The sequence below is a fragment of the Bufo bufo genome, chromosome 9 (genome assembly GCF_905171765.1).
Source record: "Bufo bufo chromosome 9, aBufBuf1.1, whole genome shotgun sequence".
In the NCBI taxonomy this organism is placed as follows: domain Eukaryota; kingdom Metazoa; phylum Chordata; class Amphibia; order Anura; family Bufonidae; genus Bufo; species Bufo bufo.
Genome location: NC_053397.1, coordinates 219,094,423 through 219,107,810, shown reverse-complemented (window position 1 = coordinate 219,107,810; position 13,388 = coordinate 219,094,423). Strand labels below are relative to the sequence as shown.

Below are 13,388 nucleotides of genomic sequence, written 5' to 3'. Positions count from 1 at the left end.
CCAACTTCTCCTTGGTGCAGGATTTTTTGTCAATGAGTCTATAAATTAAGAGAATATACATATAATAAAAGGGCATTTCATCTAGCATCAATTGGGGTTAAAAGATTCCAGATTATCAAATATTATTATATTCAAGGAATGCACGATTCCCTCCTCCCCCTCCCCTCTCCAGTGCTAGTGCAGATGTGGCAACAAGTATCACAAAGGGATCGGAGCTTCCACTTACTAGAGATCAGGTAAGATAAATCCATCCCTTAGCCAATCCTCAGTCAAACAATTCAGATATCCATGTACAGATTTCTGCAAAATTGATTATTCAGGAAGTTTAAAAAACATCCTGTAGATTGAGAAATTTATGCTTTTTTAGTGTTTTTACTCTCCAGATTAAAAGGTTCTGTCCACCACGCCAAACGGCATTTTTCTATTTTTTTCCCACTGTTTCACCTAAACTGAAAATTCTTGCATATGACCTCGATAAAACAATCCCCTGTAACTCCTGACCTGTGTGTCTCCATGGTAACAGACAACAAACAAACCTTGTGTGTAGTCTGACCCTCCAGTAGTTGTTCCCATCTGATCTTTTTCTTGGTTATATTTGATAGGTGAGCAAGAAGAATATGCACAATGAGGAGAACAGGATTGGTTTGTAGTTTGGTACCATGGAGATCTGCATAAGAGCTGCAAAATAAAATTGTAGACTTTTAATCAAGGCTGTGGGCACAGTGGCTTAATGATTTCACTCTAAGGTGAAGATGTGAAACCCCCATTATGTCACATACAGCACTCAATAGGTTTTTGCTGGTTTTTGCTCATTCCAGAAAAGCGGCATATTAAAATAACAACCCCTGAGCCGAGTGTAAAACAAGAAACAATTACAGAATCCATTAAAGTCACTAATGAGCCCTGGAGGAAGCCGGCTCCCTATCTGGCAGTGTGCGAGGTGGCAGCGGCGCACTGCATCACAGGACGGTGACTATGGGCTCTGCTCTCAGACTTGTCACTGCTGCTGGAGACTCCTGATGGCTTCAGAGCTGATAATCATCTGCAGCAGTGATTAGACCACACTGTACAAAGGCATCAGAGAAGCCAAACAAACAGGCGGCAAACAACCGCAGATCCCAAGGTTATCCAGACCTGATCTGTTAAGTAATTACACAATTTTAGGAATGTTTTGTATTTTCCACCAAAAAGGTAGAATAGAAGAATTAAAAAGCAATTTCAGGCTAAAAACTCTCCAACCTGCATAAAATATAGGCAGTATTATAGTAGTTATATTCTTGTACATAGAAGGCAGTATTATAGTAGTTATATTCTTGTACATAGGAGCAGTATTATAGTAGATATATTCTTGTACATAGGAGCAGTATTATAGCAGTTATATTCTTATACTTAGGAGCAGTATTATAGTAGGTATATTCTTGTACATAGGAGCAGTATTATAGTAGTTATATTCTTGTACATAGGAGCAGTATTATAGTAGTTATATTCTTGTACATAGGAAGCAGTATTATAGTAGTTATATCCTTGTACATAGGAGCAGTATTATAGTAGTTATATTCTTGTACATAGGAGCAGTATTATAGTAGTTATATTCTTGTACATAGGAGCAGTATTATAGTAGTTATATTCTTGTACATAGGAGCAGTATTATAGTAGTTATATTCTTGTACATAGGAGCAGTATTATAGTAGTTATATTCTTGTACATAGGAGGCAGTATTATAGTAGTTATATTCTTGTACATAGGAGCAGTATTATAGTAGTTATATTCTTGTACATAGGAGAGGTATTATAGTAGTTATATTCTTGTACATTGGAGCGGTATTATAGTAGTTATATTCTTGTACATAGGGGGCAGTATTATAGTAGTTATTCCTGTACATAGGAGCAGTATTATAGTAGTTATATTCTTGTACATAGGAGGCAGTATTATAGTAGTTATATTCTTGTACATAGGAGCAGTATTATAGTAGTTATATTCTTGTACATAGGAGCAGTATTATAGTAGTTATATTCTTGTACATAGGAGCAGTATTATAGTAGTTATAATCTTGTACATAGGAGCAGTATTATAGTAGTTATATTCTTGTACATAGGAGCAGTATTATAGTAGTTATATTCTTGTACATAGGAGCAGTATTATAGTAGTTATATTCCTGTACATAGGAGCAGTATTATAGTAGATATATCCTTGTACATAGGAGCAGTATTATAGTAGTTATATTCTTGTACATAGGAGCGGTATTATAGTAGTTATATTCTTGTACATAGGGGGCAGTATAATAGTAGTTATATTCTTGTACATAGGGGGCAGTATTATAGTAGTGTTATTCCTGTACATAGGAGCAGTATTATAGTAGTTATATTCTTGTACATAGGAGCAGTATTATAGTAGTTATATTCTTGTACATAGGAGCAGTATTATAGTAGTTATATTCTTGTACATAGGAGGCAGTATTATAGTAGTTATATTCTTGTACATAGGAGGCAGTATTATAGTAGTTATATTCTTGTACATAGGAGCAGTATTATAGTAGTTATATTCCTGTACATGGGAGCAGTATTATAGTTACATAGGAGCAGTATTATAGTAGTTATATTCTTGTGCATAGGAGGCAGTATTATTGTAGTTATATTCCTGTACATAGGAGCAGTATTATAGTAGTTATATTCTTGTACATAGGAGGCAGTATTATAGTAGTTATATTCTAGTACATAGGAGCAGTATTATAGTAGTTATATTCCTGTACATAGGAGCAGTATTATAGTAGTTATATTCTTGTACATAGGAGCAGTATTATAGTAGCTATACTCTTGTACATAGGAGCAGTATTATAGTAGTTATATTCTTGTACATAGGAGGCAGTATTATAGTAGTTATATTCTTGTACATAGGAGCAGTATTATAGTAGTTATATTCCTGTACATGGGAGCAGTATTATAGTTACATAGGAGCAGTATTATAGTAGTTATATTCTTGTGCATAGGAGGCAGTATTATAGTAGTTATATTCTTGTACATAGGAGCGGTATTATAGTAGTTATATTCTTGTACATAGGAGCAGTATTATACTAGTGTTATTCCTGTACATAGGAGCAGTATTATAGTAGTTATATTCTTGTACATAGGAGGCAGTATTATAGTAGTTATATTCTTGTACATAGGAGCGGTATTATAGTAGTTATATTCTTGTACATAGGAGCAGTATTATACTAGTGTTATTCCTGTACATAGGAGCAGTATTATAGTAGTTATATTCTTGTACATAGGAGGCAGTATTATAGTAGTTATATTCCTGTACATAGGAGCAGTATTATAGTAGTTATATTCTTGTACATAGGAGCAGTATTATAGTAGCTATACTCTTGTACATAGGAGCAGTATTATAGTAGTTATATTCTTGTACATAGGAGGCAGTATTATAGTAGTTATATTCTTGTACATAGGAGCGGTATTATAGTAGTTATATTCTTGTACATAGGAGCAGTATTATACTAGTGTTATTCCTGTACATAGGAGCAGTATTATAGTAGTTATATTCTTGTACATAGGAGGCAGTATTATAGTAGTTATATTCCTGTACATAGGAGCAGTATTATAGTAGTTATATTCTTGTACATAGGAGCAGTATTATAGTAGTTATATTCTTGTACATATAGGGCAGTATTATAGTAGTTATATTCTTGTACATAGGAGCAGTATTATAGTAGTTATATTCTTGTACATAGGAGCAGTATTATAGTAGTTATATCCCTGTACATAGGAGCAGTATTATAGTAGTTATATTCCTGTACATAGGAGCAGTATTATAGTAGTTATATTCTTGTACATAGGAGCAGTATTATAGTAGCTATACTCTTGTACATAGGAGCAGTATTATAGTAGTTATATTCTTGTACATAGGAGGCAGTATTATAGTAGTTATATTCTTGTACATAGGAGCGGTATTATAGTAGTTATATTCTTGTACATAGGAGCAGTATTATACTAGTGTTATTCCTGTACATAGGAGCAGTATTATAGTAGTTATATTCTTGTACATAGGAGGCAGTATTATAGTAGTTATATTCTTGTACATAGGAGGCAGTATTATAGTAGTTATATTCTTGTACATAGGAGCAGTATTATAGTAGTTATATTCTTGTACATAGAGGGCAGTATTATAGTAGTTATATTCTTGTACATAGGAGCAGTATTATAGTAGTTATATTCTTGTACATAGGAGCAGTATTATAGTAGTTATATCCCTGTACATAGGAGCAGTATTATAGTAGTTATATTCTTATACTTAGGAGCAGTATTATAGTAGTTATATTCTTGTACATAGGGGCAGTATTATAGTAGTTATATTCTTGTATATAGGAGGCAGTATTATAGTAGTTATATTCTTGTACATAGGAGCAGTATTATAGTAGCTATACTCTTGTACATAGGAGCAGTATTATAGTAGTTATATTCTTATACATAGGAGGCAGTATTATAGTAGTTATATTCTTGTACATAGGAGGCAGCAGTATTATAGTAGTTATATTCTTGTACATAGGAGGCAGCAGTATTATAGTAGTTATATTCCTGTAGATAGGAGCAGTATTATAGTAGTTATATTCCTGTACATAGGAGCAGTATTATAGTAGTTATATTCCTGTACATAGGAGCAGTATTATAGTAGTTATATTCTTGTACATAGAAGCAGTATTATAGTAGCTATACTCTTGTACATAGGAGCAGTATTATAGTAGGTATATTCTTGTACATAGGAGCAGTATTATAGTAGTTATATCCTTGTACATAGGAGCAGTATTATAGTAGTTATATTCTTGTACATAGGAGCGGTATTATAGTAGTTATATTCTTGTATATCGGAGCAGTATTATAGTAGTTATATTCTTGTACATAGGAGCAGTATTATAGTAGTTATATTCTTGTACATAGGAGCAGTATTATAGTAGTTATATTCTTGTACATAGGAGGCAGTATTATAGTAGATATATTCTTGTACATAGGAGGCAGTATTATAGTAGTTATATTCTTGTACATAGGAGCAGTATTATAGTAGTTATATTCTTGTACATAGGAGCAGTATTATAGTAGTTATATTCTTGTACATAGGAGCAGTATTATACTAGTTCAGCGTCTGGTATAATATTGTCCTGTTTGTTTTACAGGAAAGTAAAATGAGATTCAGCGACAAAACACTGGAGTCGGAGGAGGAGCAGAATGTGCTGGACAAGGTAGAGATCATCTGTGTTCTTATGTCATAAGGGTAGCTCCTCTAAATTGCAATTTGTGGTTGGATGATATTACTATAAGATACAATGAAGAAAATGATTGCATAGTTGTGAATCTTTTACAGTTTGTTTTAGATATTGCGTCTCATCACATTATTTCTTTGCCTCTTCCTTCCGCCTGTAGCTGGTTAGCCAGCTGAAACAGTCCAAAAGCAGCACCAAGATCCCGTACAATCCCCAGGATATCTCCCTTGGACCAGCTATACCGTACACTGTACCAGAACCGGAGATTTCCAGCCACAGTAAGACACAAACCCCGATGCAGCAGATGTTTCTCCTCCATATCGACCAGCCGGATCACAGCTCTAGTTTGTCTAAAACTGTCTGGTTGCTATGAATATGCTGCCTAACAACCCTAGTATTTTAGTGAAGTTGTCAGGCAGCTGGTCCACAACAACCAGTATGTCTCAGATCTCTAACTTCCTCAGCTCATCTTTTCCTAATCCTTTAGCAGTTTCCTTCCCTCTTTTTTACTGCTGCATTGACTATAGTTTTGTAGAAATAGATTTAGATGGAGAACCCCTTAAAACTGGAGGTAAGATGGAGGATCATCATGTCTTGCTTGCTTGTGCATGCGCCATATTTTTGGGCAGGGTGCTGATGCACAAAACCTAAGAAATGATATTAAATTGAAATAGAAGGCACTTTTTTACAAAAGGTGTGGGGATTTTTGGGGGGTGGGGGGTGGGGTCTTGTGCTGCCGCCAGTTTCCTTGCAGACAGTTAATTCTTCACCTTATATCCTTCTAGTCCTGTATGCAAGGCCAGAGATACTACATGTGCAACGTCACAGGAGTCCTTTAGGTAAAGAGTCCCACTACTGCCTTAAAGGCAGCTTCCTACTCTCTGTCAAATTGCTCGTAAGCATCTGAGCATTCCCAAGGGGTCCCTCTTTGTCTAGCTCTTAAAGGGGTATTCTGGTTATAAGAAATGATTCCTTATCCACAGAGTAGAGAATAACTATTAAATTGGTGGGGGTCCGATCGGTGTGACCTCCGCCGATCATGAGAATGGGAACCCTATACCCTAAATTGAATGGCTCGGCTAGTTGTGCATTCTCCATGGGATCCATCTACTGCCCTTGTACATGGCCCCTGTGCTGTCTGTATCTGCCCCTGCATGTATATATGGAGGTTATATACTGAGGGTGTCTTATACTGAGACTCTCCAAGGCTTCTGAGACTTCTCTACTTTCTCTCCTGTAGGAAACGTTCCGTCTCCACTATTACATTTTGATCCTGCAACATGTCCGATCATCCCAGGACAAGAAATGACCATTGAAATCTCCAAAGGCCATTCAGGCCTCGGGCTCAGCATCGTGGGTGGAAAAGATACTCCGCTGGTAAATGTTCCGGTTTTGCGACGTTATCCATGAACCTGCTCTACGGTGATGCACAGCTTGCTGATTCTGGCTATTCCCCTTGGTTTTCTGACAGAGGGAATATTCCAGGGACAGTCACTTTCTAATACATGCCTATACATGTGTCTCCAGTCCCATCCAGAGCTGCATTCAGAATGTACCTGGTTTCTACAGGTTGCTTACCCCTTGTTGGTTCGTACGCGTGTAGAGAATGCTTTGTTGTGGCAGATGTAACATTTTACACTCCAGACACATCCAGAGCTGCATTCAGAATGTATCTTGCTTCTTCAGGCTATTTAGTGTCCTGTCTATCCCTTGCAGGTTCAGTGAATACACTTTCTTGAGGTCAATGTAACATCTTACATTTCAAACACATCCAGAGCTGCATTCACTCCAGTTTTCACGTAGTTTTCAGGGTGCATTATCTTCCCACTTCTATGTATTGTATATTATGTGCTTTGCTTTGTTGTGATGTGTTGTGGAAGTAATCATTTTTCCAGGATAGCGCTATGAAGCTTATAGATTTCATGTGGCAGCCACCAGAATTTTGAATGCAGCTCTATGGGTGACTGGAGTAAAAAAACATGCTGCTAATCACGATCAGTCCAAAATGAATAGATACTGATGCCAACTGTTTTTGTATTTTGCAGGAAGCTGTGGTGATACACGAGGTGTATGAAGATGGCGCTGCTGCCAGGGACGGGAGGCTCTGGGCAGGTGATCAGATTCTGGAGGTATGGGAACCATATCGGCGGTCTCCTGGTAAAGTGAGGGCCGTGCTGTATGAGGAATCACCTTCCCAATATACCAGATACATCCACGATGCAGTTCCAGGCCTGCATAATTAATTCCGTCTGTAGCCCATCGGTAGAACATAATAACGCTCCAAACAGCACTTCCCACTCATTAGGAAAAGGACTTGTGCTGCACTGGATGCTGTAGAGCTCTGACCATTTATTATGAGTGGACAGTCTTACTTTCCCTTACCTGTAGGTGGCGCTGTCGGGTAAAGGCTACTTACTAATCCATACAGTGCACAGAAGGTCAATGGCATAACTATAGAGGGTTCAGGGGTTATGGTTGCACCCCGGAGCCTGAAGGGAACCAAACCTTCAGTCTTACTCTATGAGGAACCCTCATTGTACCCTTTACGGCCTAATTGTCCAACCTTCCCAACTAGATCTTGCTGGATAGAGTGTAATACATAAGGTATATGCACCTTACTTATAACAGTCTACCCCCTATGTGACGCGCGTTCATTAGAAATCACAGAAATATCTATTTGCAGCAAAGAATCTAATAATACTAAGAGTCGGCTAACCATTGTATCCAGACAGAATGGATGTTAGTGGATCATTGCTGGAGGATATCATTACTCATGGATGGAAATGCTGTGAGTAGAGGCAGCAGATAGCAGAGGTCCTGGAGGCTGCACGGCCTGCCACGTTCTGCAGATCGAGCCTGGCTGTTCAGGCCAGCTCCGGTCTCTGGTTTCATCAGTCGCCTACATACTGCTCGGACATGAGCTTTGTTGCAGCGTTGCTGTTTGCAGTGTAATGGCGCGCGCTCGCTGCAGGATGAACTGTTAATGTGGCTGCAAAACTTTGTTTCCTACTAATGTCGACTTGTCAGGAGAAATGACACCGGTCCGGGGGCTTAGACCCCACAAGCACCTACCTGCGCGTGGTATCACAATCACTGTGTTCTCACTTTCCTGCCGGGCGATTGTTCATGAGTGAAATACATCTTTAAAAATGCCACCTTTGTCCACCCTCCCTCTACTGGAGTTGCGCCATTTTTTGAGACTTGTTCCGAAGTCACGTTTGACATATCTGGCGTACACCTCTTTGACATAACTAACCACACCCACTTTCCCACCAACTTTTCAAAAGCGACGAGAGTGGCGTCAAATCTCAAAAATTTGCAAATGATTGTCCAGAAATTTGGCTGTGCCAAAATTTTTCTTTTTTCTTTTTTTTAATACAGGGCTTGATACGTTCCTTCTTATTCTTGTATAATGCACTTTTCTAATCTACTTTGTTTCTATTCCTTGTCATTTTGAAGGTCTCTTCTTTCTATAATTGAATGCACATTCTTGTGTCACTGGTTGACCCACTGCTTCCCACACTTTGCTACAGTTGTATCCTCTCTGTACAATGCTCTGTTAGGAAAACAATCTGGGCTTCAAACTGATACTTTTCACCTGCACTGATACATTGTGTCAAAGCCAGAACCTTGGAGACGGTTTTGTTGCTGCTGTTTAATTGTCTAAACTGGTTACAACTGTAACAAACTCTCAGCTATAAGTAGAACTGGATCTTCACAGCATCTGCATGCAATCCGCTTGATGTTGCAGGTCAATGGCCTGGATCTGAGGAATGCCTCTCATGAGGACGCCATTACAGCTCTGCGACAGACCCCTCAGAAAGTGCAGCTGGTTGTGTACAGAGATGAGGCCCAGTACAGGGATGAGGAAAACCTGGATGTCTTCTATGTGGAGCTGCAGAAGAAGAGTGGGCGAGGTCTGGGGCTGAGCATTGTGGGTAAAAGGTAAGATGGAAAGAAGTTAATCAGGGTGTCCTGGACCAGTCTGGCCTGCATGCAAATATGACGTGACTGACCCAGACCTTTGCAATAGCAAATGAGAGATTTTTGACTGCTTGCAGGAACCACTAGGGGGAGCTTGCTGCATACAGATTTATTATTAAGCTCAATAGGAACTGCATAAATCCCTAAGCAGTGAGCTCCCTCTAGTGGTGGCTGGAGGCAGTTAGAAGTTTAAAAATGAACTCATTTGGTAATGGAACTAAAAGCCATAAGTTTATAAATGAATGTGATGCTCCCTTTGTCGCCGATTTACTTACTACATACAGTATGTTCTTGTATTGTCTGCAGCAGGATATCTATATTCCTACTGCATTAACACAGGATGCGATTTGTACAAACCTTTCTCATGCATGGCTGGTTTGTATCACAGACGACCCCCTCCGGTACATGCGAGAGACTGCGCCATAGTTCCTGACAGCTCATTTTGTAACCCAGATGATCATGTTCATTGTCACTGAGATGCTGGATGAGAGGAGCCGATGAGACAAACTGGAATAATATGAATGTCTAATGCTTTGTCTTCCAGGAATGGCAGTGGAGTCTTCATCTCCGACATTGTAAAAGGAGGAGCAGCCGACTATGACATGAGATTAATGCAAGGAGATCAGATATTGTCCGTCAACGGCGAGGATGTCCGCAACGCCTCCCAGGAAGTGGTGGCCACCATACTAAAGGTACAGGCTATGCGGGAACTGCATGGCATCTACATAGGGTTCATTAGGGGTCAGGTCTGCAAGCTTGAACCTCTAAAAGAGGAAGCTAGTCCTTCTCTCAGCTGAGATGTGGATACAGTTGTGTCCAGTCTAGGCAATGGTCTGTGAGCGAAACTCATCTCTGCACAAATCTCTACAATGTATCACTGACAACAAACTGAAAAGCAAAGTATTTTACAAATTTATAGAACTTGACATTTACACACTTATAGAAGGGGTATTCTCAACAGAGACATTTATGGCACCTAGGTCTGATGGGTGTAGATCCCATCTGTAGGACCCGCAGCTTTCTTGAGCATGGAGTTCCCCAAATTCTGTCCAGATGGTGGCTGGTCGTGACTTCCGGGCTGCGATTGAAAGCAGAGATGGCCAAGATTGTGGGGACAGCCGGGCTCGCTCTGCTACGCTGTTTACATAACTCCCATTAAGTTCTGTAGGAGTTACAGAAACAGAAGATCACGGTGAGCTTGGCTTTGTTCACAAAACTCGCCATCTCTGCTTTCACTCAGGTCATATGTAGCGGCCAACGGCCGTCTGGACAGTTTTGTGAGAAATCTATTCACGAGACAGCGGTGGGTCCCTGGGATGGGATCCACACCTATCAGATGTTTATGGCATATCTTGCGGATGTTGGGTTCACAGAGATGGAGAACCTGGTGCTCAGACATCTTTACTCTAGAGCTGCACTCACTGGAACTGTGACGAGGTGTGAATCTAGTGACGGAACGTATCTATATGTTATCTGCTGTAAGAATAATCTGTGGATTCTCTTAGGTAATAAGAACTTTCCTGCTGCACGGTTTCCTTTTTATTATACAGCATATTATTGCACGTTCTCTCACTTGCATCTATCATTGGTTCTGATGCCTATTTTAACTCTTCTCCTCCCGCAGCCATCCCTTGCAGCCTGTTTATTGTGCGCCTCTGTTATGTTCGTTTATGGCGGTTTTCCCTGTTGCTCTGACTTTAAAGACTTTTTTTTATTTTCTCTAAAGTGCGCACAAGGAATCGTTCATCTGGAGATCGGGAGGCTCCGAGTCGCGTCTTGGGTGTCGTCCAGGAAAGCTCATCAAGGCAGTCAGGTGCGGGACGTGTCTTCTCACTGATGTAGAAGGAGGATTTATTTACAGCTTCTGTTCTATTCCACCTTCTGAAGTTGTAACAGTTCTTACGTCTTGTCACATTCACTTTCTTATGCTTAATTTGCTGGATTTATATCTTGATAAAATCCACTTCCAGGACTGAATAGGTCTAAATCCTGTGCTGTGCATTCGCTCATAGCTGGAGCTGCTAATCTTTGTTACAGCTCAATACCCCCTGTATGGTCAGAGAGTTCTCTGGTAATATTCTGCCTCCTACAGCCACCACTAGGGGGAGCCCACTGCCTACAGATTTATACAGGTTTCATTGAACTCAATAAATGCATATTCAGTAAGCTCCTGGGCTCCCCCTAGTGGAGGTTGTAGACTGTATGACTGGGAAAAGGGAAGAGGAGGATTTGGGGTGCTAACCCCTGTAAAAATATGAAGAATGTGGAACTTAGACATGAAATGGTTACAGAATGGTTTTCTACAGAAACTTTCTGCAGCATTCTAATATCCATGTTTCAATCTGCTTGATGTTAAGGTATGAAAACTTTTTTTTAAATAACATTCAGAGGCAAGGAGGGAATAAAGTTCCTCCTTGTGGAGACCTCCAAGTTGTCTTAGACGCCAGGAAATGCAAAGTAGTTGTCCTCCAGGAAGAAGGAAGACTGTCTCTCTAGCACCATCTATTGGGCATAGAGAACCAGTACACAACTCTGCACTGACAAGGGGCAAAAGCCCTGAACCTGCGGTCTGCAGGTATAAGCAGTGGTATCCTTATCATGGAGGCAGAACACTAAAATGCTTTTGGGCCCGCGGTGAGAGTGTTCTCCTGCTTCCCAACATAAATCCATGATACTTTCCTTCAGCCGCCACTAGGAGGAGCTCAGTGCAAAGATTCAGTATTTTACAGCTTTCATTGAGCTGAATGGTACTGTAGTTGTATGAATTGTATGCACAGAGCTCCTCCTAGTGGCTGCAGGCAGCAATCAAGTCCTAAAAGGAAGCAGGAGATATATCGGTGTGTATCATGTCTGGTTTGAATACATTGTGAAATATGGCGTTCAGATGGAGCGTCCTATTTAAGAAGCACCTGTTATTCTTTTCAGGTTGCCTCCTTTGTCAGAAATCTCACCGGGGGGAGCCTTATAAATTTTTTGCTGTGACGCCCTATAATGTCTGTGCAGGCCCTGTGTATAAGGCTGTGTGCCTTGTGTATATGCACCCACGTCATGATTGAGTGCGTCTCATAGCACGTCTTCACTTAGCACGCTGCGCTATTGAATTACTCTGTCGGCTGCAGAAGATCCAGCTGCTTCTCTCATTGATCCTTGCGCAGACGTGCCACGAATGCCTGTAATTCCCAGAAAGAGATATCGACAGACTGTGATAATAATGTTAATTGGATGGTCTCTCAATAACGAGTGTCCTCAGAAATAGCTACTCCCAGCAAAGGTTTAATTGCAATCCGTTACGTAAATTCCTTCCAAGCCTCTCTGCTCATCCTGCTCGCTCTCCTCTCTGCTCATCCTGCTCGCTCTCCTCTCTGCTCATCCTGCTCGCTCTCCTCTCTGCTCATCCTGCTCGCTCTCTGCTCATCCTGCTCGCTCTCCTCTCTGCTCATCCTGCTCGCTCTCCTCTCTGCTCATCCTGCTCGCTCTCCTCTCTGCTCATCCTGCTCGCTCTCCTCTCTGCTCATCCTGCTCGCTCTCCTCTCTGCTCATCCTGCTCGCTCTCCTCTCTGCTCATCCTGCTCGCTCTCCTCTCTGCTCATCCTGCTCGCTCTCCTCTCTGCTCATCCTGCTCGCTCTCCTCTCTGCTCATCCTGCTCGCTCTCCTCTCTGCTCATCCTGCTCGCTCTCCTCTCTGCTCATCCTGCTCGCTCTCCTCTCTGCTCATCCTGCTCGCTCTCCTCTCTGCTCATCCTGCTCGCTCTCCTCTCTGCTCATCCTGCTCGCTCTCCTCTCTGCTCATCCTGCTCGCTCTCCTCTCTGCTCATCCTGCTCGCTCTCCTCTGTGTGCCGGGGCTCTGCTGATTATCTGCAGTGCTCCTATTCTCCATGGCTCTTGCTTCATGGGATGAAAATAGTGCAGAATTTTTCTGCATGGCTGCTGTTCAAAGAGCTATTATAAGTCTGTAGCATATAATAGTACTGTAACGTAATAAGAAAATCTGCTTCTATCACCTTCCCACCTATTGGGTGCGGATTGGGCATAGACCTTGAAGAGAATTTTCCCGGTGGGCCGATGAGCAGGGGGCAGCCTGAGCCCTCCTCACGGCCGGCCAGTTGACGTTCTTGGGGATGTATTTTGTGGTGGACTGTGGTATTTGGTTCT

General features: G+C 41.0%; 1 protein-coding gene across 5 annotated transcripts in view; it reads left to right on the top strand.

The window, feature by feature from the left end:
* PATJ (PATJ crumbs cell polarity complex component) overlaps positions 1-13,388 on the top strand; it is a 193,764-nt gene that overhangs the window by 163,502 nt on the left and 16,874 nt on the right. For all 5 annotated transcript variants that reach the window (XM_040408093.1, XM_040408092.1, XM_040408091.1 and 2 more), the window contains 7 exons: positions 5,165-5,230; positions 5,412-5,529; positions 6,492-6,628; positions 7,297-7,380; positions 9,003-9,196; positions 9,780-9,927; positions 10,962-11,048. In XM_040408093.1, coding sequence (XP_040264027.1) covers positions 5,165-5,230; positions 5,412-5,529; positions 6,492-6,628; positions 7,297-7,380; positions 9,003-9,196; positions 9,780-9,927; positions 10,962-11,048 — 834 coding nt within the window. The remainder of the gene's footprint in view (positions 1-5,164; positions 5,231-5,411; positions 5,530-6,491; positions 6,629-7,296; positions 7,381-9,002; positions 9,197-9,779; positions 9,928-10,961; positions 11,049-13,388) is intronic.